The sequence below is a fragment of the Eleutherodactylus coqui genome, chromosome 6 (assembly GCF_035609145.1).
Source record: "Eleutherodactylus coqui strain aEleCoq1 chromosome 6, aEleCoq1.hap1, whole genome shotgun sequence".
NCBI classification, from domain to species: domain Eukaryota; kingdom Metazoa; phylum Chordata; class Amphibia; order Anura; family Eleutherodactylidae; genus Eleutherodactylus; species Eleutherodactylus coqui.
This window is the reverse complement of record NC_089842.1, coordinates 234,294,557-234,322,246: the sequence shown is the minus strand read 5'-3', so window position 1 is coordinate 234,322,246 and position 27,690 is coordinate 234,294,557. Positions and strand designations below refer to the sequence as shown.

At 47.4% G+C, this 27,690-nt stretch overlaps 2 protein-coding genes across 2 annotated transcripts in view; one reads left to right on the top strand and one right to left on the bottom strand.

The window, feature by feature from the left end:
• TTC24 (tetratricopeptide repeat domain 24) overlaps positions 1–3,309 on the bottom strand; it is a 55,155-nt gene extending 51,846 nt beyond the window's left edge. Inside the window, exon 1 of the mRNA XM_066609116.1 lies at positions 3,288–3,309. The gene's annotated coding sequence lies outside the window, so the exon portion shown is untranslated. The remainder of the gene's footprint in view (positions 1–3,287) is intronic.
• Positions 307–26,937, top strand: DCST1 (DC-STAMP domain containing 1). The gene is made up of 17 exons (XM_066572515.1): positions 307–359; positions 2,054–2,109; positions 3,422–3,547; positions 3,715–3,789; positions 7,499–7,627; positions 7,714–7,853; positions 8,165–8,345; positions 9,782–9,925; positions 15,661–15,782; positions 16,329–16,486; positions 18,010–18,109; positions 18,529–18,624; positions 18,716–18,842; positions 19,106–19,222; positions 23,975–24,117; positions 26,123–26,236; positions 26,707–26,937. Exons 2-17 carry the CDS (start codon positions 2,076–2,078, stop codon positions 26,935–26,937), a joined length of 2,037 nt encoding a protein of 678 aa, XP_066428612.1. The 5' UTR covers positions 307–359; positions 2,054–2,075.
• Positions 26,938–27,690: the final 753 nt, after the last annotated feature.

Below are 27,690 nucleotides of genomic sequence, written 5' to 3'. Positions count from 1 at the left end.
TTTAGATACAGTTTTTGAGCAGTCAGTATCACACATAATATTCGTTTAGTATCACATGAAAGATTAGACTCAGCGGTCGGTATTAGATAGCATATTACAGGTCAGCCTATAAGTGGAACTGCCAGAGCCCCGCCCACCGACCTCCGAAGACCCCGCCCACACGCAGCATCCCATCTTAAGTCCCCGCCCACCGATCAGATGTCTCAGACGCCACGCCTCCTCCGACGTCATTCCCGGCCTCTTTTCGTTGTCGTCGTCGGTTGGGCGCCATTTTGTTTCCCGTGCCGGCTGCCGGGTTGAGAGGTGTGCGGGAGCTGCGAGGACTGGAGGGGAAGCTACTCATGTCGTCTGACTGGACGGTGGGGCGTCACCTGTTTTTCCTGTCAATCCCACTAATACACTCAGCCCCGCCCCTGTCAGCTTCACTAATGTGCTCAGCTCCACCCGTTGGTCCCGCCCCTGCTGAGCCCCGCCCTCTGGCAGCACCACTGCACTCAGTCTCGCCCCCTGTGGGTAACACAACTGCTTAGCGCCGCCCCCTATTAACTCCACCAATGTGCACAGCCCTTTTCCCGGTCAGCCACACCACTGCTCAGCCCCGCCCCCTGTCAGCCCCCATCTCCGTCAGTAACACCTCTGCGCTCAGCCCCGCCCCCTGTCAGTCCCACCAATTTGCCCAACCCTGCCCCCTGTCATTCCTCCCACTGCACTCAGCCCCCACCGCTGTCAGCCCTACCATTGCCCAGCCCTGCCACTGCTAGTCCCACAACTATGCTCAGCCCGCGCCCCCCTGTCAGTCCCACCAATTTGCCCAACCCTGCCCCCTGTCAGTCCCACCACTAAGCTCAGCCCCCGCCCCCCTGTCAGCTGCACCAATTTTTACTTTATTCAACTTTTCTCAACTTTTTCGAGATCGCCGTTTACCACCGGTACGCAGCGATCACGGGTCTGGGGACCTGCAGGTCGCCGGGAGACGGGAAATTTAAAATTTCCCGGGCGATCCTGCCATCTGTGCATGCGCCACCATTTTTTCCCTGGCGCGCATGCGCAGAATACGGCGGGGGGTCCATTACAGCGCCGGGGACCTAGGTGAGTAGTTTCAGCACCCCTTATGGTTGCGATCCATGAGGGGGGCTGAAACGCCCTCTTTTTTTCACTTTTTATTTACTTTATTGCGATTGGCGCTATCCTCGCATTGCCGGGGGGGACTGCCCGCAGCCCAGGATGACAGCTCCATGCTGTCGGCTACCTGCAGGCACCGACAGCATGGAGCTGTCACGTCCAGAGCCTGCAGGGCTTTAATCCAAAAAGGATGCATGTTTTTACGTCCTCTAGGATTAAAGCCCACTTAGGCAGGACGTAAAAAGGCAATGGGGCCGTCACTAAAGGGTTAATGCTTGCATGGAAAAACAAGATGGCCGCCCTCATCTGCAACCCGCAGACAGTTTAGGGTTTGGTCACACGTAGCGGAAATGCTGTGGATTATCTGAAGCGGAAAACTGCTGAAATCCACAGCGTTTCCACATCAAAAACCGCGTCAAAATCTGCCCCATTGGCGCGGAATGTGACACGGATTTAGGGGGGATTTGCAGCTGATCTCACCCTCCAATAGAAGGTAAAGTCTGCGGCAGGGCCTCACGTTTTTGATGTTGTACGTGTAAACGTCCCCTTGTGTTGGTGGCGGCAGAGTTGTCACATGACATTATCCACCGTCTCTGACATGAGGAGGATATGAGCTGTATCTGTAGTGACCGTTTCACTGTGTACCGTATTTCCCCGATAATAAGACGGCGTCTTATATTAATTTTTGTTCAAAAAGGTTTAACCTTTTTTTACACGTATAGCTGCCTGAAGACTATTTAAACTGACTTTTTAAATTAACTGTTAGCAGGGCTTAATTTTGGAGTAGGGCTTATATTTGAAGCATCCTCAAAAAGCCTGAAAAATCATTTTGCATCCTCAAAAATTCTGGAAAATCATGCTAGGTCTTATTTTCAGGGTATGTCTTATTTTCAGGGAAACAGGGTATAATCACTGTTCTTCCGTTTTCTAGCGCCACCATCAGGGAGGGCAAGATGCCGCGGAGAGGAGAGAAAAGACCGAAGACAAGTAAGAGCGCCGTCTACTTACAGACTTGTCAACTTGTGAGGGAGATTCTGAAAACTGGCACATGCAAAATTATTGTATGACCCCACCCATTTATACAAGACCCCCCCCCCAATTCTGACCAGACCCCCAAAACATATACAGAGCCTAGCCCATCTAGAGTAATACAGACCCAAGATCTCCTAAAGTAATACAGACCCCAGACCAGACCCCCCTGAACTAATACCGACCCCAAAAGAGACCCTTTAAATAAATACAGATCCCAGACCCTCCTGAAGTACCCCAGAGCATAACTTCTAAACAAATATAGACCCCCCCCCATAAAGTAATACAGACCCCAGACCAGACCCCTCTGAACTAACAGACTCCAAAAGAGACCCTTTAAATAAATACAGATCCCAGACCCCCCTGAAGTACCCCAGACCAGAACTTCTAACTGAATGTAGCTCTCCTTTTCCCCTGACTTTCCTGTATACAACGGGGGTTGAACAGTCTGATCTACTGTGTGGAGGCTTCATGTCCATCAATTCCAATCCCACTATCACTACATATCTACAGTGTTTCCCCCTAAAATAAGCCCTACCCCGATTTTCAGGGTGATTGGGCTTGAAATATAAGTTCTCCCCCCAAAATAAGACCTAGCTAAACTACATGAAAAAAAAAACTAATAGTCACCTAGCCGGCGGCGTCTAAGTCCCTTACTCTGGTCTCTGGCACTGCGGCAGGCTGCCATGCCTTCAGCGTTGACACAGCACTCTCTTTCTGGTGACGAAGCTTTAAATACCCCGCCTTCAGCCAGCGAGTGCTGTGATTGTGTGATTGGATCACGAGCTTTGCTGGCTCAGCCAATCAGAGCCGGCACTCGATCATTCACAGCCATTCAATGAATGACATCACTGAATGGCTGTGATTGGTTCATCGAACGCCGACTCTGATTGGCTGAGCCAGCGGCGCTCGTGATCCAATCACAGCATTCGCTTACTGGAGGCGGGGTATTCAAAGCCCCGTTACCAGAAAGAGAGTGCTGTGTTAATGCTGAGGATTACACTACAGCCTGCTGGAGACCGGCGCGAGGGACCCGGATGCCGTGGGCCAGCTAAGTAAAAGACCCCCTTCACCCCGAAAATAAGACCCAGTGCTTCTTTTGGGGGAAAAAATAATATAAGACAGTGTTTTATTACCTGGCGTTATGTACATGTGGGGACATCCGTGTACTCGGTACAGCTTATCATATCTCCCGGTCTGGTGGATGGAGGTGTCACGTGTATAGATGGATCCCACGGTAAGTGACCCTCTGGATCCTTCTCTCTTCCAGCTCTGAAGCGGATCTGTGCGTCCTGTCTCCCCGACATCTGCTTCCGCTTTCTGTACAGTGGCGATGAAGAGTTTAAGGTGTCAAGGCTCTTCCTGGCGGTCACGTTCGGATCCATCCTGGGACTTGGTAATGATGGAGGTGTCTGATGATGACATAGGAGGATGATGTATGGATGATCATGCTGCATCCCTGTGCTTGGCATGTTTTATGTGTGGTCATACATGTATGCCTCCTACCTGCAGGAGGGTGTGCCTCCTTAGAATATGACACCTGCTCTATATTTACCTTTTCAGGTGTCTACCTCTTGTTTATCCATCCAATGGTTTTGCATGAGGCTCAGAAGATAAACCTCATGTTTGGGCTGTCAGGTAAGTTCTCCATGTGACCGTTCATTGGACACTTCTCCTCAGAACATTCCCAACATTCTTGTTAGGCATTGATACATTTAATTTTAAAACATGAACTCATTTAGAAATTGATGGCAGCAACACATCTCACAAAAGTGGGGGCGGGGCCTGGTCTACCATTGTGTAGCATCCCCTCTTCTTTTTTGCTGTAAACATATGGGAAGTGAGGAGACTAGAGATGAGCGAACCTACTCGTTTCCAGTAATTACTCGATCGAGCACCGCGATTTTCGAGTACTTCCGTACTTGGGGGGAAAAGATTCGGGGGGCGGGGGGAGGCGTGGCGGAGCAGGGGGTAGCAGCGGGGAGCCCTCTCTCCCTCTCCTCCCTGCTGCAACCCCTCACTCACCCACGGCGCCCCCCCGAATCTTTTCGCCCGAGTACGGAAGTACTCGAAAATCGCGGTGCTCGGGCGAAAAAGGGGCGTGGCCGAGTACGCTCGCTCATCTCTAAAGGAGACCAATTTCTGGAGTTCTGGGAGAGGAATGTTGTCCAATTCTTGTCCCATGTAGGTTTCTAGCTCCTCATCAGTCTTGGGTCGTTTTTACGGGATTTTTTGTTGCGCCAAATACTTTCTGTTGGTGAAAGGTCTGGATCGTAGACAGCCGGTTCACCACCCGGGCTCTTCTGTGAAGCCATGCTGTTGTGATGGATGCAGTATGTGGATTAGCATTGTCTTGCTGAAATGTGCAAGGCCTTCCCTGTAAGAGACATTGTCTGGATGGGAGCATATGTTGTTCTACAACCTCTATATACTGCTGAGCATTGATAGTGCCTTTCAGAATGTGTAAGCTGCCCATGCCATACACAATGTAACCCCATACTCTCAGATTTTAACTCATTTGGAAATTGATGGCAGCAACACACCTAACAAAAGTTGGGATAGGAGTAAAAAAAGGCTGGAAAGAAAGTGGTACTAATGAAAAATAGCTGGAAAGTCAATTTTCTACTAAGTCACATGGCTGTATTAAAAGAGCATGTTAGAGAGGCAGAGTCTCTCAGAAGCAAAGATGGTCAGAGGCCACCAATCTGTGAAAAACTGCAGCTAAAAATTGTGGACCAATTTCATAAAATGTATCTCAACACAAAAATGCGAAGAATAGAATATCCGATCTACAGTACATAATAAGGCTAGTGAACTGTGCGCCGATAACAAACTGAGGCCCTCTCCTCTTGAGTCTGTAGGACACAGCGTCCATGGTTTCCAAAAAGAATCTTACATTTTGATTCCTCTGACCACAGAACAGTTTTCCATTCTGCCTTAGTCTTTTTTAAGTTCTCTTTGGCCCAGAGAAGACGTTGGCATTTCTGGATTGTGTTGCTATATGGCTTCTTCTTTGCATGATACAGCTATAACTTGTATTCGTGGATTGTAGGACGGACTGTGTTCACAGACAATGATTTCTGGAATTATTTCTGTTTCCATGCAGTGATCTGGATTACAGAATCATGCCTGTTTTTAATGCAGTGCCGCCTGAGGGCCCGTAGATCTCAAGCATGCCTTGCTCCTTGTGCATATGAATTTCTCCAAGTTCTCGGAATCTTTTGATGACATTATGTGCTGTAGATGGTGGGATATTCAAAGTCTTCACAATTTTACGTTGAGGAACGTTTTTCTAAATGGTTCCACAATTTTTAGCTGCAGTTTTTCACAGATTGGTGACCTCTGACCATCTTTGCGTCTGAGAGACTCTGCCTCTCTAACATGCTCTTTTATACACAGTCATGTAAATTAGTAGGAAATTGTCCCTCCAGCTGTTTTTCATTAGTACCACTTACGTTTGCAGCCTTTTGTTACCCCGTCCCAACTTTTGTGAGATGTGTTGCTGCCATCAATTTCTGAATGAGTTAATTTTTTTAAATTAAATGGGAAAATGTCTCCCTTTCACCTTCTGATATGTTTAATTGTGAAGAAAATAGATGGGATTTTCAAATCATTGCATTGTTTATTTCTGTACATTTTACACAGCGGCCAACTTTTTTGGAATTGGGGTTGTACATGGTCACATTGAGTCCTTCAGAGCAGGAGCTGCTCTCGGTTACAAACCCTCACCTCTGGCTAGTAGAAAGGGGTCCTGATCCAGAGACCCTTCCCTTCCCCCTTCCTCTATGATGTACACCGAACAGCCCCTTTATTAGAGCCACCGGCCCTCTCACAGTTGGAGATACCTGCTTGTAAACTATCCCTGTGACCCCGAAGTGCAGGACAAAATCACGTGACAAGTTTTCCGTTGATCAGTTTCTGTTGCGTTCAATAAACGTGCAACCTCAATAACATAAATCAAAGGCACAACTGTGCAAAAGGAAACAAAAACTAAAGGGGAATGCGCTCCCTATCGTCCCCTAACCTAGGAGGGGACCCTGCCTACTCGGCAGACTGACCGCGCTGAAAAGTGCGAGCCTGCACTCGAACCTGGGCCACCGACCAGTCCCTAACTGGGAGCCCTAGCGCAAAACAAAAGGAGAACAAAACCAAACAAAACAGCAAAGAACTTAGCTTTGAGATGCAGAGCTTCCACCTCTGTGTGTTGCACCGTCGCTGTCCAACATGGAACTGCAGTGAATTGACCAGCACAGAGGTCAAAGCTAGCACAGCTTAAATAGCAGCTGAGCTAGTCAGCAGCAGGTGCTGAATGACATCACTCCTGCCTCCACCACACCCCTCAGCTCCAGGAGAGGTAGGAACGCCGCCAAACTCTGGTCCAGCCTGAAAGCAAGGTGGAAACCTCTGAACGGCTGCAACAGTTTCAGTGTGACTCCACATTAGATGGGAAAATGCAGCGATCTGAGTGACTTCCAATGAGGCCTGGTCATAAGTGCTAGACTAGCTGAGGCCAGGATGTCACTGCCAACCGCGTGGGGTTTTCTCATCTAACTGTGTGGAGAGAATGCAGAGAATGGCATAACTGAGAAAAAACATCCAGTGAAAGGGGATCCTGTGGACGGAACTAACACATCACTAAAAGGGGTCAGAGGAGGATGTCAGGAATTGTTCTAACAGGCGCTGCACAGTCAAGGAACACAACACTGGAACTCCAACTAACATCTCCGAAAAACACAACTTGACGTTCCTCAGCACGGATGAGATATAACAGCAGACGACCAGTTCCAGCACCATTGTGTCTAATAAAAACAGAAAAGCGAGACTCCAGGGGGCAAAAGAGCTCAAACATTGTATCACTGAGCAGCGAAAAAACATCCCCTGGTCAGATGGATCCAGATCTCTGTTGCGCCGTGCTGATGGGAGGTCAGAATTTGACACAAGCAGCATGAATCGATGACCCCTTCCTGTCAGCTGGTCAGAACATATCAGCACCACCATCCAATCTGCAGCAACTACAAGAAGCTTCCTGTCCGCAGGGGCCGATATTCCTGCAGAACAATTTCATCAGTGAGTGGAATCTACACCACGAGGAACTGCTGTAGTTATAGAGCCCAAAGAAGGTCCAACGAGCTGCTACATGGGGTCTCTAATAAAGTGTCCCTTTGGTGTATATCTGCTCTGCACCTGGCCAGGCAGGACCTTCTGTGATTCATGACGTTACATCTATGGAGCAGTTTTCTTGATGGACTCAGGTACAAGATATTATGTCTTCCAGCCGCACTTCTTCAGGCCCATCAGACATGTTCTTCCGCTGCCTAGGAACTTCTATCTCATTGTCTTTCCTCAGGGACATTTGCTTTCGGATGGGCAACCTCATCGTACTTCCGGTGCTCCATGCTGATTGCTGTCCTAAACATTCTAGGGAAGGAGGGCCGCACGTTCGTAGTCATCCTCGCGTTAGCCGCAGTCTATGCAGGTAATACATAATCTCAGTTTATTCCCTCTTCGGATTATACGTTTCATTCAGCAAGGACACGACGACTTGGGCTTTTTTGTCTTCAGGGCCGGTTGCAAATATGGGGCAAAATATGGAGAAAATTGTGGCAACTATGAGCTGCAATGTGGAGCTCCAGATAAACCAAACTAAACTGCTCTGGAGGGGTATGACAAAGCCCCTGAGGAGGATCTTCAAACATCTGACGGTGAGTGAGCGGGTCGATGCTTTGGGGTGGAAAGACCCTCCGAAAACAACCAGAGGGTATTGCCCCCCCCCCCCCCCCCCACCGATCCTGGACTGTCCAGTGATGTGTGAGCATTAAGAGTAAAGGAGAGGGTCACACTTTAAAATGTCATCATTTGCTATGTGTGTCCCAATATTTCTGTCAGCATAATGTATGTAATATCTAATTAGAAATAACAAGACATTTCCATCAGGCTGCACCACTGCCACCAATTTGAGGCCCAGAAATAGGGACATGGATGACTCTCATGAAGGGTAACCGTTGATTTTTAGGGAGTTTCCAAGGAGATTAAGAATAGAAGCAGTGACACCTTATCACAGTTTAAGGAAATGGAGGATCAGGTGAAGAGCACTGATGGCTACAGCAGAATGAAGGAGGAGGAGATATCGAGTCAGCAGAAGATCAGGTCTACACAGTGGAAGTTTGAGCTGAAGACCAAGCTGCGTTGTGAATGTGAGTATATGAGGCCGGCAGTTCCAGCTGGACAGTTGTATTTGTGGAGTGATGATGCCTTCTCTGTGCAAATAGTCATTCTATCCCGGTTGCCGAACAGCACCTGGTACAGCTGATCATAGCATGTACTGGGGGAACATAATTTGTCTTATCAGGCACCAGAGTAGTTGTCCCACCCCTGCCCATCAGCCGCTAGTTGTCGCACCCCTGCCCATCAGCCGCTAGTTGTCCCACTCCTGCCCATCAGTCGCTAGGTGTTCCACTCCTGCCCATCACCCGCTAGTTGTTCCACCCATGCCCGTGAGCCGCTAGTTGTCCGACCCCTGCCCATCAGCCGCTAGTTGTCCCACCCCAGCCCACCAGCTGCTAGTTGTCCCACCCCTGCCCGTCAGCCGCTAGTTGTTCCACCCATGCCCGTCAGCCGCTAGTTGTTCCACCCATGCCCGTCAGCCGCTAGTTGTCCCACCCCTGCCCGTCAACTGCTAGGTGTCCCTCCCGTGCCCACCAGCCACTAGTTGTCCCACTCCTGCCCATCAGCCGCTAGTTGTCCCACTCCTGCCCATCAGCCGCTAGTTGTCCCACCCCTGCCCATCAGCCGCTAGTTGTCCCAATCCTGCCCATCAGTCGCTAGTTGTCCCACCCCTGCCCATCAGCCGCTAGTTGTCCCACCCCTGCCCATCAGCCGCTAGTTGTCCCACCCCTGCCCACCAGCAGCTAGTTGTCCCACCCCTGCCCATCAGCCATAATTGTTCCACTCCTGCCCATCACCCGCTAGTTGTCCCACCCCCCCTGCCCATCAGCCGCTAGTTGTCCCACCCCTGCCCATCAACCGTTAGTTGTCCCACCCCTGCCCACCAGCTGCTAGTTGTCCCACCCCTGCCCATCAGCCGCTAGTTGTCCCACCCCTGCCCATCAGCCGCTAGTTGTCCCACCCCTGCCCATCAGCCGCTAGTTGTCCCACCCCTGCCCACCAGCAGCTAGTTGTCCCACTCCTGCCCATCACCCGCTAGTTGTCTCACCCCTGCCCATCAGCCGCTAGTTGTCCCACCCCTGCCCATCAGCCGTTAGTTGTTCCACTCCTGCCCATCACCCGCTAGTTGTCTCACCCCTGCCCATCAGCCGCTAGTTGTCCCACCCCTACCCATCAGCCGCTAGTTGTCCCACCCCTGCCCATCAACCGCTAGTTGTCCCACCCCTGCCCATCAGCCCCTAGTTGTCTCACCCCTGCCCATCAACCGCTAGTTGTCCCATTCCTGCCCATCACCCGCCGCTAGTTGTCCCACCCCTGCCCATCAGTTGCTAGTTGTTCCACTCCTGCCCATCACCCGCTAGTCGTCCCACCCCTGCCCACCAGCCACTAGTTGTCCCACTCCTGCCCACCAGCCACTAGTTGTCCCACCGCTGCCCATCAGCCGCTGTTTTCTCTTTCCTGACAGATATTATTGAACTCGGCATCAACAAATGCAAGGATTGGTTCGCTCAGAAGCATGAGGAGTGCATGCGTATCATCTGGCTGCCCATCCTGAACAGTCTGCTCTGTCTACCAATGAAATTCACATTTTTATGCAACATCATGTACTGTGAGTAGTAGCAGGTTGTCAGACGGTCTGTCCACACCGCACCAATGCTCCAGAGGCTCCTGCTGGACACGGGCCATCACTTTAACTCACTGTTTGTCTACACTTCTCTACTTCAGATCCCATTTAGTCCTACAGGTCACTATGTGACAGCTGCCACATATGTGGTCTAGGTTGACATATAGGTCCAGTTTTGTAGCGTCAGTATAGATGTAGCCAAGTTTAACTTGACTGGGATTGTAAAGAAGTATGATACCGGAAGATTCACTTATCTTTGCACGTCAGCTAGTGTTCTCTGGTATCAGCTATTCTCTGAGCGGGGAGTGTTTACACGCAGTGAGGAGTCCGTGATCCAGCGATGATTTTTATGCTGACTGAAAGTCAGTGATAGCGAAAAGTGAAAGAATAGTAAACTATTTTATTTGCATTTACACGGAACGATTATCGCTCATTTTCATTCATTGGAATGAATTTTGAGTGATAATCGTCCCGTGTAAATGGTCCTTTAGTCTCTGAAATGAAACACGGCTAGCAATCAAAGGAGAGATTAATAATAAATTAATAATAAACTTTAATAATAACGTTTTTCTTATTGGTAGTCGGGGAGTCACATGGCTGTCCAACTCTGGGGAAGAGGAAGTAGAGAGAAGTGAAGAGAACTGCGTCCCTGGGGCCTGGGACTCAGTGGCATCGAGAAGTGTTGCTGAGTGCCAGGCCAGAGGCCAGATGAGTGGCCAAGGACATTGTACAGCTGCAAGAGATAAGGGACAGCTTTGTCATTGCCTGAGCTGTCACTGCACCAAGGAAGCTGACTGAACTGAGTGTGGATCCTGGAGATCTGCAGTGGAGTCACACTCAGAGCATTGAGGGAGTACTGTGTTTTTCTGAGACAGTTTTGAACCGGAACTAGAAAAGTCCATTAGAAATGCTTTATCTCTGAGTTGTAAGTGAGGACGGTCCTCAAAAAAAAGCAAGTGTGTGCACACAAGTGAATAGTGAACGACAGTAAGCAGGCCTGCTAGAAAGAGGTAGACATATTATGCTATACAGACAAACATGATGCAGAAGATAAAACAGAGCTTCGCTTGAACTTTGTACCAAACACCTGTCTATTTGCCTTCTGTGGACAAAATCCTCGGAATATTCCTTTGTCAGATACAGACTGTGTGCGGCAAACTGCCACCTTTGAGTTCCCAGCTTCTGTAGAAACGTGATAGAGCTTGTTGTACAGAGAATGTTATTGTAAATAGCTTAATGTGCATATTAAAGGGGTTGTCCCGCGAAAGAAAGTGGGGGTATACACTTCTGTATGGCCATATTAATGCACTTTGTAATGTACATTGTGCATTAAATATGAGCCATACAGAAGTTATTCACTTACCTGCTCCGTTGCTGGCGTCCCCGTCGCCATGGTGCCGTCTAATTTCAGCGTCTAATCGCCCGATTAGACGCGCTTGCGCAGTCCGGTCTTCTCCCTGGTGAATGGGGCCGCTCGTGCCGGAGAGCTGGTCCTCGTAGCTCCGCCCCGTCACGTGTGCCGATTCCAGCCAATCGGGAGGCTGGAATCGGCAATGGACCGCACAGAGCCCACGGTGCACCATGGGAGAAGACCCGTGGTGCATCGTGGGTGAAGATCCCGGCGGCCATCTTGCTAAGGTAAGGAAGAAGTCGCCGCAGAGCGGGGATTCAGGTAAGTACTAAACTTTTTTTTTTTTAACACATGAATTGGGTTTGTCTCGCGCCGAACGGGGGGCCTATTGAAAAAAAAAAAAACCCGTTTCGGCGCGGGACAACCCCTTTAAGTCTTGTGATAGTCAGCTAGCGATAGTCAGGGCTGTAGGAGTTACACATCATTTACCCACTGCTTCCCATCCTTGCTTACATATATTTCCCTGCTGTTATTAGTTAGAATAAAAATTCAATATTTTGTGTGTTTGATGTCCACCTCGTATCTTGAGCTTGCTGTCACAGTTGTGCAATCTCCAGAACATGTGGAAATACATACCCGCTTGCCTACTCATATTTCACATAGGATCTTTATGTTATGACGGCCATAAATTTTTGGAACTATTCATAATTCTCTCTATCATAAATAAAACCCGAGTTCCAGCAGCAAAAGTAACAGCCCCAAAGTCTAATGCTGCTTTCACCATCTTCACTGCGGGTTGGCTTTGTACCACACTTACTTTTTGGAATTATGGCTAAAAAGTCCAACCTCGGTCTCATCAGACCGTAACTTGTTCTTATACAGACTTCTGGCAGACTTGATGGAGGTTTTGGTAAAACATAGACGGACTTGGATGTCTTCTTTGATAGAAAAGTCTTCCGTTTTGCCCCTCTACCCCCCAGCCCAGACATATGAAGAACATGGGAGATGCTTGTCACATGTACTACACAACCAGTACTTGCCAGAAACTCCTGCAGCTCCTTTAATGTTGCTGTCGGCCTCTTGGCCGCTTCCTGGACCAAGTTTATTCTGGTCTCTTCATCAATTTCTGAGGGACGACCAGTTCTTGGTGTAGTCCACTGTGACTTGTGGAGGCTACAATTCCACTTTCTGTGGGTATGGCCGGAGGCCTAGTCCTTGTCACGGTGTAGCCAAGTGGTAGCACGTAAAGGAATGTTTGTAGAAGTATATATCATGTCGTGACGCCATTTTACTTGAAATAAACTTTGCAAAAACAGGCAGTTACAGGTACAATTCACTTGCATTAAATTACAGGCAGAAGCTCAGAGCTTGGGAGGAAACACAGGAACAATACGGCCCTATAGTCCACGTTATCTATATGTCACTCGTCCTGGAAATTGGGTATACTACGGAGGAGGTAAAAGATAGGGGTCTCTCCGCATACACTCTGGCAGACAATTATTGAAGAAAGGCCTAGCCTAGATGCACCCCGCAAATCATCCGCGGGGGTGTCACAATTCCGTACCTCTGTGTGGTGATCCTATTGGCAGACGGCCACACAGGAAAAATTATGCCTGTAGTGTGAATGGGTACCTGTTTCCTAGGAAGTTAGGGGTAGTGCGCTCTCTCTCTGGTAGGGACTCACTCCTCTCACATCCACTTTCTAGATGCTACGGGTAGTCGCTCCTCTTCCTCCATCTTCACCCACTTGGAAGCTAAAGGTGCTCTCATGCGGCTCTGTGTTAGTCCCTAGTAGCAGGTAAGATGGAACCCTGCTCCAACACGGATTGAAGAAGACCCCTTCCCGCTCTCTGACACTCACATTTATAGTCTCACTTGTACCCCATGACAGGCAATGATTTTAGGGGAGTTAACCCTTTAGACGCCACAGCTGTGCAACACATTTACAGAAGATTGACATGACAGTTTTGCACAATGCATCCACATAAGACAATACATGTATGACAATTATGGAGAGGACCAGGATGGTGTTCTGGGACGCTACATTGGGAATGTCACTATTGTGCCAGCTGTAACTCACTTCTTGCTGACGGTCTCCCCTGTGCCCCATGGTAGATGTAATGTCTTGGAGATGTTTTGGCCTCCTTCTCCTGACCGACACCTTCCAACAATCAGACTCCTTTGATGTTCTTTAAGATCTTTACTGAACAACTAAGGAAATGTCAGGAAAAACCTCCTAGAAGAGCTCAACTTTATATGGGGGAACCAGAATCCCTGTAAATCATGGCAGCGGGGTGCAGACTACTAGTTATCAGGAGATTACACGTGATTGGCTAATTCTGAACCCAATCCTATCCCGAATATAAGAGGGTGTAAACACTTACGCAACCACACTAAGGCCGGCTGTCCACGGGTGATGCGGTATCCTGCGGCGAAGCTCCGCCACGGGAGCTGCCGTAGAATCTCTGCCGGTCAGCCCTATCTAATAGATAGGCTGACCGCGGAGAATCAGGGCAATTCGCAGCATGCTGTGAATTGCCCGCTGTGAGCGGAGAATGGCAATGATTCTCCGCTCATGGACAGGTGTTGGTGCTTTCCATAGCAATGCTATGGACAGGGGGCCTAAAAGATTTTAGTTTGTTTTTCAGTGGAGTACCAAGTAGCAGCATGTGAGCTGCCTGGTGCTGTATTCAGGGAACAGACCTCCCGCTGTTTACTCATTACTTTTGCTTTGATCTGACAATGTTATCAGCCATAATCAGCTCTGTGCGGGCAGAGCACAGCCTGCGGTCCTGCTTATCAGCTGTTCCACTGAACGCTGTTTTTTTAAGCAGAACTGAAAACCGTCGTTCGGCAGAAAACTGAAAGATCGGCACATTTAGACACAATGATTATCGCTCACAAGACAGCTGTTGAGCGAATTTTGAGTGATAATCATTGTGTCTAAATGGGCCTTAAAGGGGTTGTCCCGCGAAACAAAGTGGGGGTATACACTTCTGTATGGCCATATTAATGCACTTTGTAATGTACATCGTGCATTAATTATGAGCCATACAGAAGTTATTCACTTACCTGCTCCGTTGCTGGCGTCCCCGTCTCCATGGTGCTGTCTAATTTTCAGCGTCTAATCGCCCGATTAGACGCGCTTGCGCAGTCCGGTCTTCTCCGTGTTTAATGGGGCCTCTTGTGCCGGAGAGCTGCTCCTCGTAGCTCCGCCCCGTCACGTGTGCCGATTCCAGCCAATCAGGAGGCTGGAATCGGCAATGGACCGCACAGAAGACCTGCGGTCCACCGAGGGTGAAGATCCCGGCGGCCATCTTCGCAAGGTAAGTAAGAAGTCACCGGAGCGCGGGGATTCGGGTAAGTACTATCCGTTTTTTTTTTTCAACACATGCATCGGGTTTGTCTCGCGCCGAACGGGGGGGCTATTGAAAAAAAACAAAAACGTTTCGGCGCGGGACAACCCCTTTAAGTCTTTGACGATCAGTTGAAAGGGTAAATGAACCGTGGCACAGAAAGTTATCTGAACATGTTAAGGCCTCATGTCCACGGGGAAAATCAGGCCCGCTACGGATTCTCCATGGAGAATCCGTAGCGGGTCCCTCCTGCCCCGCGGACATGAGGCCTAAAAAGAAGAATAAACTTACCTCTCGCCCGCTCCGGATCTTCCCTTCGCCGCGGTGTCATGTTCTCTGCGTCGCGGCCCGATCTTCTTTTTTCAGCCCGGCGGATGCGCAGAGCACGTCGGTGACGTGCCCCGCGCATGCGCCGTCTCGAAGAAAAAAGATCCGGCCGCGACGGAGAGAAGCCACGGCAAAGGGAAGAACCAGAGCGGGTGAGTAAATTCCGAATTTTGTCTCCCGCGGATCCGGACGGCTTCCATAGGCTTCAATAGAAGAGACCCGCACGAAAATGGAGCATGGTCCAGATTTTTTCATGCTCCATTTTTTTTTAAATCACTTTTATTGACGATCCGCGGGTATTTATCTACCCCGCGGGTGGTCAATGCATCCCTATGGGGTGCGGATCCGCGGGCGGGAGAAGAGTTAAAATCCGCTGCGGATTTTAATTCTTCTTTTGCCCGTGGACATGAGGCCTAAGAGTCAAGTTAAACTGGACTCCATCTATACATCTGGTGATGAGAAGATCACAGGTGTCATTTTATCTTCTCAGTAATGTGCAGCTCAGCATTTACCTTTTTTTTAGTATTTTCTTCACTCTTTGTGGATTGACATGAAAAACAAATGTATTTGGCTGCAATACTGAGGATATAACGTTTCCCGGATCTTTCCTTTCTTCACTATATTTGTACGTGCTGCTATCTATGGAGCTGTGGGCCGGGGCTGCACTGATAAAGTCTCTCTTCTAGTGGCCGAGAAGTGGTGCAAGAAAAGAATCCCAGTGGCACCAAACTTCGGGAATCACTTTGACCTGCTAAACAAGACGGTGTATGACCTCGGTAAAGACTTCACCAGCACCATAGTGGTGAAGGTCAGTGTCTCCTCGTGTCAGCATAGACATAACACTGTACGCTGGAGGGGTAATGGGCTAGATCAGAGGTTCCCAAACTTTTTTGCCCCGTAGACCATTTGCCGATTTTTTTGTTTTCCATAGACCCCATACTTGCCTAATATTGAAATCTCCTAAACTTATTAAAGTCAAACTGTTTTTTCCCAGCTGACTCAGTGCTGCTCACGTAGATGGGTATTTGTAGAGTGGACAATTCAAGGAGGTCGGTAATTTCTATGTCTATGATAAGTATCATGTGCACAATCTGTGTAAGGTGTATTATGTCATTTACAGAACGCCTGAATGTTGATGATGACCGCCTATATGGAGTCCACTTACGTGGACCCCCATTTACATCTTGTGCACCCCCCAAATTTTTTTTTTTGCTTACATGGACCCCCAGCAAGTCAAAATCGACCCCTGGAGGTCCATATAGACCACTTTGGGAACCTCTGGTCTAGATCTTTTTAAACATTATTGTCTCCATTTCCCATGCCTCATTTTTTTCCTTTCCCTCATAAAAAAAAGAGAGAAAAGCTGAGCGCATTGTCTGGAGTCAACATCTCCCAACTAAGCATAACGGAGGAAGCTATGGAAGCCGTGAGGAGGAAGCAGGTATGGGTGCTGAGAAAGATGTCCTACATCAGCATCATCATGTCCTGCATCTTCATCTTCATCTTCACCTCGTAAGTGTTGAGAAGAAATGAAATTCCCCTTGATTAACGCTTCATGACAAGGTTTTGTTGGTGGCCATATAGAAAAGTTCCCGCTTGGGTCTTTGGTTTCCTCAAGTGCTGATTCTAAGATTGCTGCTCGGTGATAGGTGTTTGTGAGCTTGCTTCCCACTCTTAGTTAAGTTTACATCCTGGCTGGGAAGGGGTTCCCGCAAATTGACGTACACATACGTCCTATTGATATCACAGGCTCAAAAGCTGAACCCGCACCATCCGCAATGGGAGCCAGCTGCGACTGACAGCCAGCCTCCAACTGCAACAGCAGGAATCAGTGAGAACACCGATCCCTGCTGGTAACTCCTTACAGGCAGCGATTAATGTTGATCATAGCATGTAAAGGGGTTCACAGAGGGAGGGCGCTCCCTCTGTGATGTCATCGGCATTCCACCATGTAAGTGCGATAGGTTGCCATGGAAATCGGACACCAGACAATGGCGTCTGTGTCTGCCATGGCCTGTAAATCATATCAATAGCAAAGAAATACTGCAGTGTATTATTAGAGTGATCAAAGGATCTCAAGTTCAAGCCTTCTATAGGGGCATAAAAAGTGTGGAAAGAAAAATAAGTCAAAGTTGTCAAAAGACATAAAAAGTAGTAAAAAAAATCTAACCTTTTTACACACTTTCCCCTCTTTGTTAAAAAAAAATTAAAAACCCACATTTGGTATCGTCAACATCGGCCATTACCCATACAATAGGTTAAACACACTTTTTATCCCGCTCGGCAAATGCTATAAGGAAAATTTAAGAAAAGAGGGCCAAAATGTTTCTTTTGTGCATTTCGCCCCCCCAAAAAAGCACAATCAAAGTGATCAAAAAAGCCATATATATCCCCAACTACAACTCATCACACAGAGTCCATCAATAGAAAAATAGAACAGTTATAGGACTTTGGAACGATGCAAAAAAAAATTAAAAAAATGTATTAATTTCTAAAAAAAAGATTTTATTTTGCAAAAGTGGAAAAAAAATTTAAAAAATATATAATTTTGGTGTCGTTGTAATAATATCAACACGCAGGAAAAAAATGTAATAAAAGTTATATACTATATTATATGAACCCAAAAAATGGTCCCAAAAGAACTACAGCTCGCAACGCAAAAAACAAGCCCTCATACAGCCATGTCGACAGAAAAGTAAAAAAAAGTTATGGCTTTTGAAAAGTAAAGATGAAAATCTACTAAAAATTGGCACATCCTTATGACCAAAATTGGTGGCATCACTAAGGGGTTAGTAGATCTGCAGACTTAACAGGATGGAACCACAGCACTGCAAGTGTTGATTGAGGGCCTACAACAGAATGGGGCCCCACTTTGACTTTGAAGTGTAGACTACATAGCTGGCTCAGTTGTAGGGTTGTGATGTATATGGAGGCATTACCCATGTCTTCCACATGGAACCAGCCTCACAGTTATGTCATCCAGCAGGTTTATCTCCTCCCTAAGGGATTTACACTTTACTCTTCTCCTCACTCAGCGCTTTCAGGTACACCATCAAGTATAACACCAACATCCACCATGACAACAAGTATATCACCACCTACTTCCGGCAGATTGACGCTCATCGGAGAAAACTGGTGAGTCTCATGGAGATAACTGGGGTCAGTGAGTCAGCGATGTCCCATTGTAGATCCATAAGGTGGACTCACGTTAACCCTTTCCAATCCAATTTTGGATTCAGGGTTTCCTAAAAGGCTTCCTCTTTTTTGCTGTTATAAAACGGTGCCATCTGCTGGCTAAAGCCAGAGTGTGTGCGTCAGAGAGGCTCCGACAGTGGAGTGGCTGGCAATAGACGGTAAGAATACCCTGTCGGACGTCTTCTGACATTGAAGCTTTACAAGCTTCAATCAGAATGTAGGAAGACGGCAGCAGTGGATTGGAAAGGGTTAAAGGGCTTGTACCAGGATCCACTTTTATCACCTCTCGCTCTTTATTTACCGGAAACATGACACAGTTGACTGGAAAGTAAAGTGTCAGACAAATCTTGTCTCTACAGAGAAAGAAGTATTTGCTGCCTCTACGGAACAGGGAGAAGGCGAATGTTGTGTTTCCGTTCAGTCTATGCTTGCAGAAAACTGAGACTGGGACGCTGGTGAGTGGGTAACACTGAAACACAGGAACAGGGAACACGAGTGCCGGTTGAGGGACACGGTGGTCACCAAATATGCTTGTTCTCTCCATAGATGATGGAATTATTGCAAAGCATTCCCTGTTTCATCCTCCTCATCTTGTCAATCTGCCTTGACCGACTTCTTATCCACATCTTCCAGGTTATCCACAAATATGTGCGGGACTCCAGTGTCTCCATTAGTGAGTCCTATCAGTGATCAGCAAGGGGCGGTCTACTGGAAGACCAATGTTATGTGTTGTCTGAAATGGAGTGTTGATGTGCATTGGACTGGGGGGTTATAGATCATATATGTTCTGTGGTGTCTTCACAGTGCTGGTCTGTCGTGAAGGACTATGGCTATATCAGAGATGGTAGATGTAGACAGTGCCAGTGAGAAAGACTGGGCGCCATTATAACTTTTTGTGCATTGATCTGTGATAGGTATTCTTCTTTTTGTCTACAGTTGAACACAAGCTGAATATAGTAGTGAGAGGAGACACCATCATTTCCCGGCTTCTGCAAGAGACAATAGACGCATTTAACAGCACATTCAGAGTTGACAAACTCGACGATAAAAAGAGTAAGTGAAGATGCAGCGTCCTAGGAGCGGGCCCACGGCCGAGGAGATAGCCGGGTAGATTGGGGCTTTGTCACGGGGCTCTACCATCTCCTCCCCTTGGGTTAGCAAGGGACCCATCCAAGTTACTGCTGGGGTAGTTTCACAGGGTAACTCAAGTGGTGGTTTACATTAATGTCCTTTTGTCACTTGTGATGTCATCGTTCCTTCCTCTGTGGTGAATTCTGATGTTGCAAAGAAAGAGTCCACACACAGAGGTAACGTTTTCTGAGCAGAACCAGGAATGGTGAGTTAAGCCCATTTACTGGTGTTAACGTTCAACAGTCCAAGCAACTTGATATACACATGCCATCAGGACACTGGTGCAAACACATTAGTGGTGTGACAGGGAGGAATCACAGGATTACAGACGAGTCCACAGTCCAAGTTATCTGCGGGGTTCTGTTCCCGGCCACTCTCCTTCTCTCACTCTCTACCGCTCAGCACTCACATTTAAAGATGGGCATTCAGCGCTGCATGGCGGCTCCTCTCACTCTCTCAGTCCTCCAGGTCAACAGCAGGAAGGCCTGGGTGAATTGGGCCCAGGGAACACACAAGGCAATCGCTCAACCTCTTCCATCTTAGGGCTCCTTGTAGGACAAAGCACAAGTTCTCCCACTCACCAGAAGTCTTTCAGCCAACTTGCAGACTAACCTTTGCAAGAAGAACCACTAACTCACTCTCCCTCTCTAACTCTCTTAGACCACCTTGCATACACCTTGCAATTATATATATATTACATGGTCACAACAAGATACATTTTTGCCTTCTGCATCCAGCTGTTTATTTCAATAGATTTTTATTTGGACGAAGAGGCATATTACAATAATCAAACAAAAGGTGCATCGCATATGTTAGTACAATCAATATGTATACATACTTTATGGTGCGCCCACTTTCCCACTCCACTACCTCGCTTCTGTGGAGTTCGTTGCTTGACTGCCTCCGCCCAACCTTTTTCTTTTAACTAACAAACATTCAATCCCACCTCCAGGTAGGGGTCCGCGAGGTGGAATAGATGGAAACAAAAAAAAAGGAAACGAGAACAGAGTTATACGAGGAAAGGGCTCCGAAGAGCTCCTGGGGGGGGGGGGGGAGGGGGGGGCTGGGGAGTGAGTTGTGACCACTTTTTTAAAAAAAATTTTATTTTAATTATTCTTTAGAGGCCAGTTTGCGCGGAGCCTTGTGGTTTGGTTTGGGATCTCCATGGGTGGGTGGGATCCGGTGTACTCCTATCTGATCTGATGTCCTCTTGTCCTCTGCACCAAGGGGAGGGCAATATTACCCATTTGGCTCACAAGAAGCTATCCAGATACTGAGTGCCTCCTGGAAATCCAGTCTCCCAGACTGGGAGACAACCTAAAGTCTAACCATGGCTTTCATGTTGCATAGAACTTCTCCACCGTGGCGTCCTCCTCTGCCCTCATCTCTTCGAATCTACATCCAGCTGTTTTCTGCACGGAGCGCCCGGCTGTTATACAGCTGAGCGCTCCAAGCGGAGGATGCAGAAGACATGCAGATGTTTCCTGCATGGAGCGCCCGGCTGTTATACAGCTGCGGCTGTGTTATACAGCTGTTATACGGCTGTGTATCCTGCTGTGAATCCCGGATAAGGCTCATTGTCATCTTTTAGCACGCTGAAAGATGACGATGAGCGTCAGGATAACGAAAACTACACAATGGAAGGGCAGTTACACACAACGATTATTGCTCAAAAGACGGCTTTTAAGCGATATTCATTGTGTCTAAATTGGCCTTAAAGTGGACTGAAAAGAGAATACATCACTGTAGCTAAACAAAAAAAAAAAAAGGGGTGACGGGCAGGTTTAAAAAAAAAGAGGTAAGTGGAATGACCATCCCTTCTTCTGAAAAACTACGTAAAGGGTGGTAGCTAGACGTCAATACCCCTAACCGAGTTGACTAGAAAAATCATAATGAGGCTGTATCCCCTGTAACATAGTACCATAGTTTGCTAGGCCGAATGAAGACAACGTCCATCTAGCTCAGCCTGTTATAGTTCCTACCTGTCTGTAAGACCCTGGTCCACAACCCGCTGCTCCCCTAAAATTTATATCCTGTAATATCCTTCCGCTCTAGAAAGACATCTAGTCCCTGTGACAGAGGAGATAACAGACTGGCACTGGGACTCATTAAGTGGATTAATGGAGACATATAAACCTGCAAAAATTATTTGCATATAATCACTCAAACCTACACAAGCACAGTGGAAATGCAAACTGTACTTGAGAACTTCCATTAACCTCCTGCACATTACTTGAAAACAATTACACTATACAAATTTTAGAATAACGCCTTATATCAAACATTTTCAAGCTATGGAAGGGGAATATAATGGCTTTTTAGTCCTTTTTGGGGCTTAACTGGGGAAACATAGAGCAGAGTCTCTGAAACAAATGTCCACATGGCAATACGGGAGTCCATTAGCACCAGGTTACCTTAGTGTAAACTGTGTAGGAGTGGGGTTGGTGCTCCAAGAGTCCACTCCAAGGGACAAGCATAGGAAAGGGCTCCTACGCAAGAAGGCCTTCGCTGCAAAGTCCCTTTTGTCTTCCGGATCTGCTGCCAGCTCAGTGATGAACATGCTTCAGATGACCTCACAACATTCTCCTCCAACACTTGAGGCAACGACAGGGGTTGCCGCAGATTTGCCAGCCAGTCCATCATGGTAGCGTACTGCTTCCTGGCTCCTCCTGGTACATGCGGGTGAGTAAGAGTCCATCCCCGGGGTATCTCCCTGGCAATAACGTATGGGGGCCCTGGGAAATGTTCTCTCCCATTATCCAGAAAGATGAAGTTAAAGAAGTTAAAGTATCCGTATTCCCGTAAAGAGGGTAGCAGGTGTGGTGGCAAAAGATTCCTGGCCTCCTCATGATCCCGGTGGAGCAAAATCCACGGGGAGTACCGGCTTTCCACATAGCCGTCACCATTATGGTACCGCTGGGGTTTCCGCAGGCTTTCTCTAGCAAACAGGATAGAAGTAGAAGGGGCACCCTCGGTTAGGATAGGGTCCCATTTTGAAGGCTCCCTCAGGCGGTCTTATGGTGGTAAAGAAACAGGTGTAGGTGGTGGAGGAAGTCCTTGGAGCTCTGGCTCATCACCCCAGTAAAAGCGACGTCTGGATGAAGGATATCCAGCAGGGACTCCAACAACAACTTTTGTGGACATCTCTAATGGAGAGTATCATTGAACCAGATCTGAGCAGTGGAAAGTGCTGCAAGCCCGGAGATAATGCTACAACTCTAAGGAGTGGGCATGATGGGAACTGGAATAAAAGAATAGAATAATACAGGGGTGCGACGCGGCCGAATCGTGGAGAGAAACAGAGTCACAAGTGCAAGTCTGACTTCTCTAAAAAAAAAGGGCGCATGACTAAGCCACACTCGAACTGGGCGAAAACGTGTGTATCTGGATAAATAACTGTCTCAGGAATAGAAAGCAGAGGGTGGTAATAAACGGTTCATACTCTTATTGGGCCACCGTCGCTAGCGGGGTGCCACAGGGTTCAGTATTAGGCCCCATTCTGTTCAATATATTTATCAATGTCCTGATAGGGGGATTGTACAATAAAATATCAATATTTGCAGATGATACAAAATTATACAATATAATTAATGCAACGGAGGACAATGTGCGGCTGCAAACGGACCGAGATAAGCTGGGGGCTTGGGCAGAAAAATGGCAAATGCAGTTCAATGTTGATAAATGTAAGGTTCTGCACATGGGCAGGAGAAACGGATGTCAGCAATATACACCAAATGGGGTACTGCTAGGGAAAAGGGATATGGAAAAAGACCTGGGAGTACTAGTGGATTGTAGATTAAACTGGAGTAACCAATGCCAGTCAGCTGCTGCAAAAGCTAATAAAGTCAGGGGTGCATTAAAAGAGGTATAGGGGCGAAGGACGAGAACATTATCCTTCCATTATATAAGGCACTTGTCAGGCCTCACATGGAATACTGCGTACAGTTCTGGTCACCGGTGCTCAGGAAAGATGTTACAGTGCTGGAGGGGTTCAAAGAAGGGCAACTAAACTAATACATGGAATGAAGGGACTGGAATACCCAGAGAGGCACCAAAACTGGGATTATTTACTCTAGAAAAAAGACGGCTAAGGGGCGACCAAATAACTGTGTATAAATACATGAGGGGACAATACAAGGATCTCTGCCATGATCTGTTTATACCCAGGACTGTGATGGTAACAAGAGGGCATCCGCTACGATTAGAGGAAAGTAGGTTTCATCACCAACATAGAAGGGATTCTTTACTGTAAGAGCAGTTAGACTGTGGAACTCTCTGCCTGAGAACGTAGTGATGGCAAAATCCATAGAGGCATTTAAAAGGCGACTTGATGTCTGGAGAGGAAGGATATTACAGGATATAAATCTTAGGTTAATTGTTAATCCGGGTATACAGGCAGGTAGGAACTATTAGAGGTTGATCCAGGGAACAGTCTGATTGCCATTAGGGAGTTGGAAAGGAATTTTTCCCCAAAAGGGCTAATTGGCTTCTGCTCTTGGTTTTTCTTTTCTCTTCCTTCCTCTGGATCAACAACACAGGAGAATAAATAGCTGGACTAGATGGACATTGTCTTCATGGACATACTATGTTACTATATGTTACTCCGAGGACAGTATGTTGTATGTGTTATATGTATAGTCTGATGTTGGGACTCACAGTTCTTCTCTTCCTCAGTCTGTCTTCGAAACCCAACCATCTTGAGCTTCACAGACTACGTGAATTGCTGTTTGCCAACAGTCGGGCTCCTGTCTCTGTGCTTCCTCCAGGCGTACGCTCAGCGTCTACACAGAGTCATCGCTTCTTACTTCTTCCCAAAAGTAAGTCAGACCCTTAGGCTGGTGTCACACGAGCAACATAATCGCATGATTTTCCCGTGATGCGACAGCGCTACAAATTACATATATATGAAGCCCCTGCTTTCCAATGGGTTCCTTCACATTAGTGATGTTTTGTAGGCTGCTACATTGCGAGAAAAGAAAGTCGCAGCATGCTGAATATTTGAGCGATTTGCGATTTTTGTTTTGTAGCCCATGTTTCCTTATGGAGCCTCTTTGTTTATTGCATCGCATCTCACGAACTAGAAATTTTTGTGAGATGCAATACATTTCCCTACTCCTAAAATAAGCCCTACCTGCATTACCCCCCCCCATCCCCCCAAAAAAAAGGAATACTTACCTATCAGGCTGGGTCCGGGTCCTCCTGCTTTCCGGAGCTCTGCTTGGTATCCTGCAGTCCTTGTTCGCCCACAGAAGATCACTTCCTGGTCGCAGGATTCATAAATCCCGCCTCCAGGAAGCGATGGTTTTGATTGGTTTATCCTGCGCTACTCAGCCAATCAATGCAGCGCTCAATGAACCAATGCTAATGATAACTCCCACCTCCAAAACGTGTCGCATATTTTTCCACGCAACCAAAATACATGTGCAAATTAAGCACATGAGAATAATCCCCTTGAAATCAATGGGTTCTATTCACTGCATATTGTGCAGCTTAATATGCAGCCAAATCCGGCTGTATGAATTTGGACTTCGGGTGCATTCTCACGGACGAGCTCGATATAGGTCCAAGAAACTTGGACAGATATTGCGCTTGTAAAATTGCGACGTTCACTGTATGCATTGTGATTTGTGAACCAATCGCTTTGCAGAACGTGCGTTTTGAAAATCGCATGTATTTTCAGTAGGAAATATTAAAAATCACGTTCGCATGAAACTCGTAGTTCCCTCCCCAGAGTGTACACTTACGCCCTATGGCTGGCACGGTCTGAGCCTGTACCATCCACAGCGGGAGATGGATCGCGGCATGTAAAGGGTTCACAGAGGGAGGGTGCTCCACCTGTGATGTCATTGGCCTCCGCTATGTAATCGGAGGGCCGATGGGTTGCCATGGGCTATGATCACTATTATAAGAGATAATATACTGCAGTACAGAAGTACTATTGAAGCCTATGGAAGCCGTCTGGATCTGTGGGAGACCCGTAACAAAATTAAACTCACCTGCTCCGGACAATGCGGTTCTTCCCTTCTTCGCGGCCGGATCGTCTTTCTTCGGCCCGGTGGATGTGACCGGCGCATGCCATCGGCGTGCCGAGCACATCCGCCGGGCCGAAGAAAGAAGACCCGGACGCGCAGGAAGGAAGATCTGCATCGTGCGGAGCAGGTGAGTTTATTCTTCTTTTTAGGCCTCATGTCCGCGGGGCAGGAGGGACCCGCTACGGATTCTCCATGGAGAATCTGTAGCGGGCCTGATTTTCCCCGTGGACATGAGGCCTTATATTGTATGATTAAAGCTGTAGGAAAAAAATGGAGAAAAAAAAAAGCCAGATTTGTTTTTTTTTTTCCCCCAAAAAATCGACACGTCTTTATGCCCAAAATAGGCTGCGTCACTAAGCGGTTAAAGAGACCAGTTGAGCATGGAGTATGATCAGCAATGCTTCATGGGAAAAGACCATGCAAATTAGCTTTCCTCCAGGAGGAAGAAAACTCTCACTAGTGCCATCTATTGGCAGTAGCTACCCTGCAAGTCAATGTCCGACCCTTAAACAAACCTCTAACTTGGCTGAGAGTCCAGCGGACACCCATCTGTAGACGGCTGCTTCGGGGTCCCTGTCTCTCACCAGTACAGATCAGGGTTCTATAAACTTGGCACTTCCATCACCAGTTATCACCTTCACTCCTTTGATGCATCTTTGTCAAATTTGTCATAATGACTCAGAACAAGATTAAAAAAATAGCGCCCATCTCCTACAAGCATGGCGCAGGTCACTTGCAGCATCTTCTAATATGTTACTCCATGTGTCTCCTTGTGTCTTTGTCCCCTCAGAGAGAGAAGATCCGGGTGATCTCACTTTACAACTTTTGTGTAAGGAAGAGGAAGTTGGACCTTCATCAGCTACACTTGGAAGTGATGAGGAAATGCAAAAGCCGACAGCTAAGGGTGAGATGTTAATAATGTGTGACCCTAACCATTACCCGGAGACGTAATTTGAAGCTCCTGGGCCCCAATGCAAAACCTATAACAGGGTCCCCAACTATAATGCTTTATTCATAGTACTGGGCTCCCTATATGGAGAGGAGAGGCCTTATGGGCCCCCTAAGGCTCCTGGAATCCAGGTTCAACCACATCCCCTTTAGTTACGCCCATGACTTCCTGCACCCCACCTTACCCTGAATGCCTCTAATTCCAAGCACAATCTCAATTCTTCTCTACTTCATTGGCTAAGAAGTCTGATAGCGGTTCTATATGGGGCAATATTAGTTTCCTTCTCTGATGTTATAGTAGCTATTCTGCCTTTATTTCCTCTTTTGGCCACTTTCTTCTCTCCGCTCCTTACTGTCCTTCCCTATAGACAACCTCCATGTTGAGACCTGCAAGTCTGACCCGTACATTTCTATTTTCTTGGCCAGGAGAGGAGCTTTTGGGGAAGATTCCGTAAATGCTGCCGTTGGACAAGACTGGTTTTTCCCTGGCGCTGCATTGTCTGTAACGCAAAGAAAACCAGGGAGTCCCACGAGTGCAGAACCCCCGGATGCGGTACCATATATTGTCATGAGTGCTGGTGGGAAATGCAGCAGTTCTGCTGGGCCTGTGTACCTTATGAAGAATACGTTACAGAAAATGAATATTTTGCCACGTAGGGCGGAACTTGATGTGCTGTGATTATTGCTTCATCCATCATTGTAATGGCTACTATTATTAGTCCTATTAGTATTATTATTACTGCTATCATTGTTTAATGCTGATGGTAATTATTTTTATTGCACTTAACCCCCTTCGTGACCTAGCGGCCTATTTTGGACACAGGGATGCAACAATTTTGGGGCGGGATTTTCATCTCCACTTTTCGAAAACCATAACTTTTTTATTTTTCCATCGTCTTGGCTGTATGGCGGCTTTTTTTTTTTTTTTTTTTTGCTTGGCCAGCTGTAGTTTCTATTGTTACCATTTTTGGATACATATAATGTGTTGAATGATGGTTAACCATTCCATCGCTGCCGACTTTGGGTCACCGTATGGATCAGCTCTCACCATTTTTGTCTATCAGGTACAGCTTCTTTTAACTGGCCAATAGTCATGCCGGTGTCTGCCATGATTGTGTCTAAGCAGCGAGTTCTTTAACGACCTCTTCTTCACGAACCCCTGACAAATCCCAGTCCATTTGCTCGAGTGTTGTGTTGTATAACTTTTTTATAAATTTTTTTGGGAGGGCAGGAAGAAAAAAAAAACACCTTAATTCTATCGATGTTTTTGGAGGGTTCTTTTTTACAGCGTTAATCATGCAGCATAGACGACCGTATAACGGCTGGGTTTTCACGCCGAGCCGATATACGTCGTCTCTCTCTGCAGGGGGGGGAGACTGGAAGAGCCAGGAGCAGTGCTCTGAGCTACCA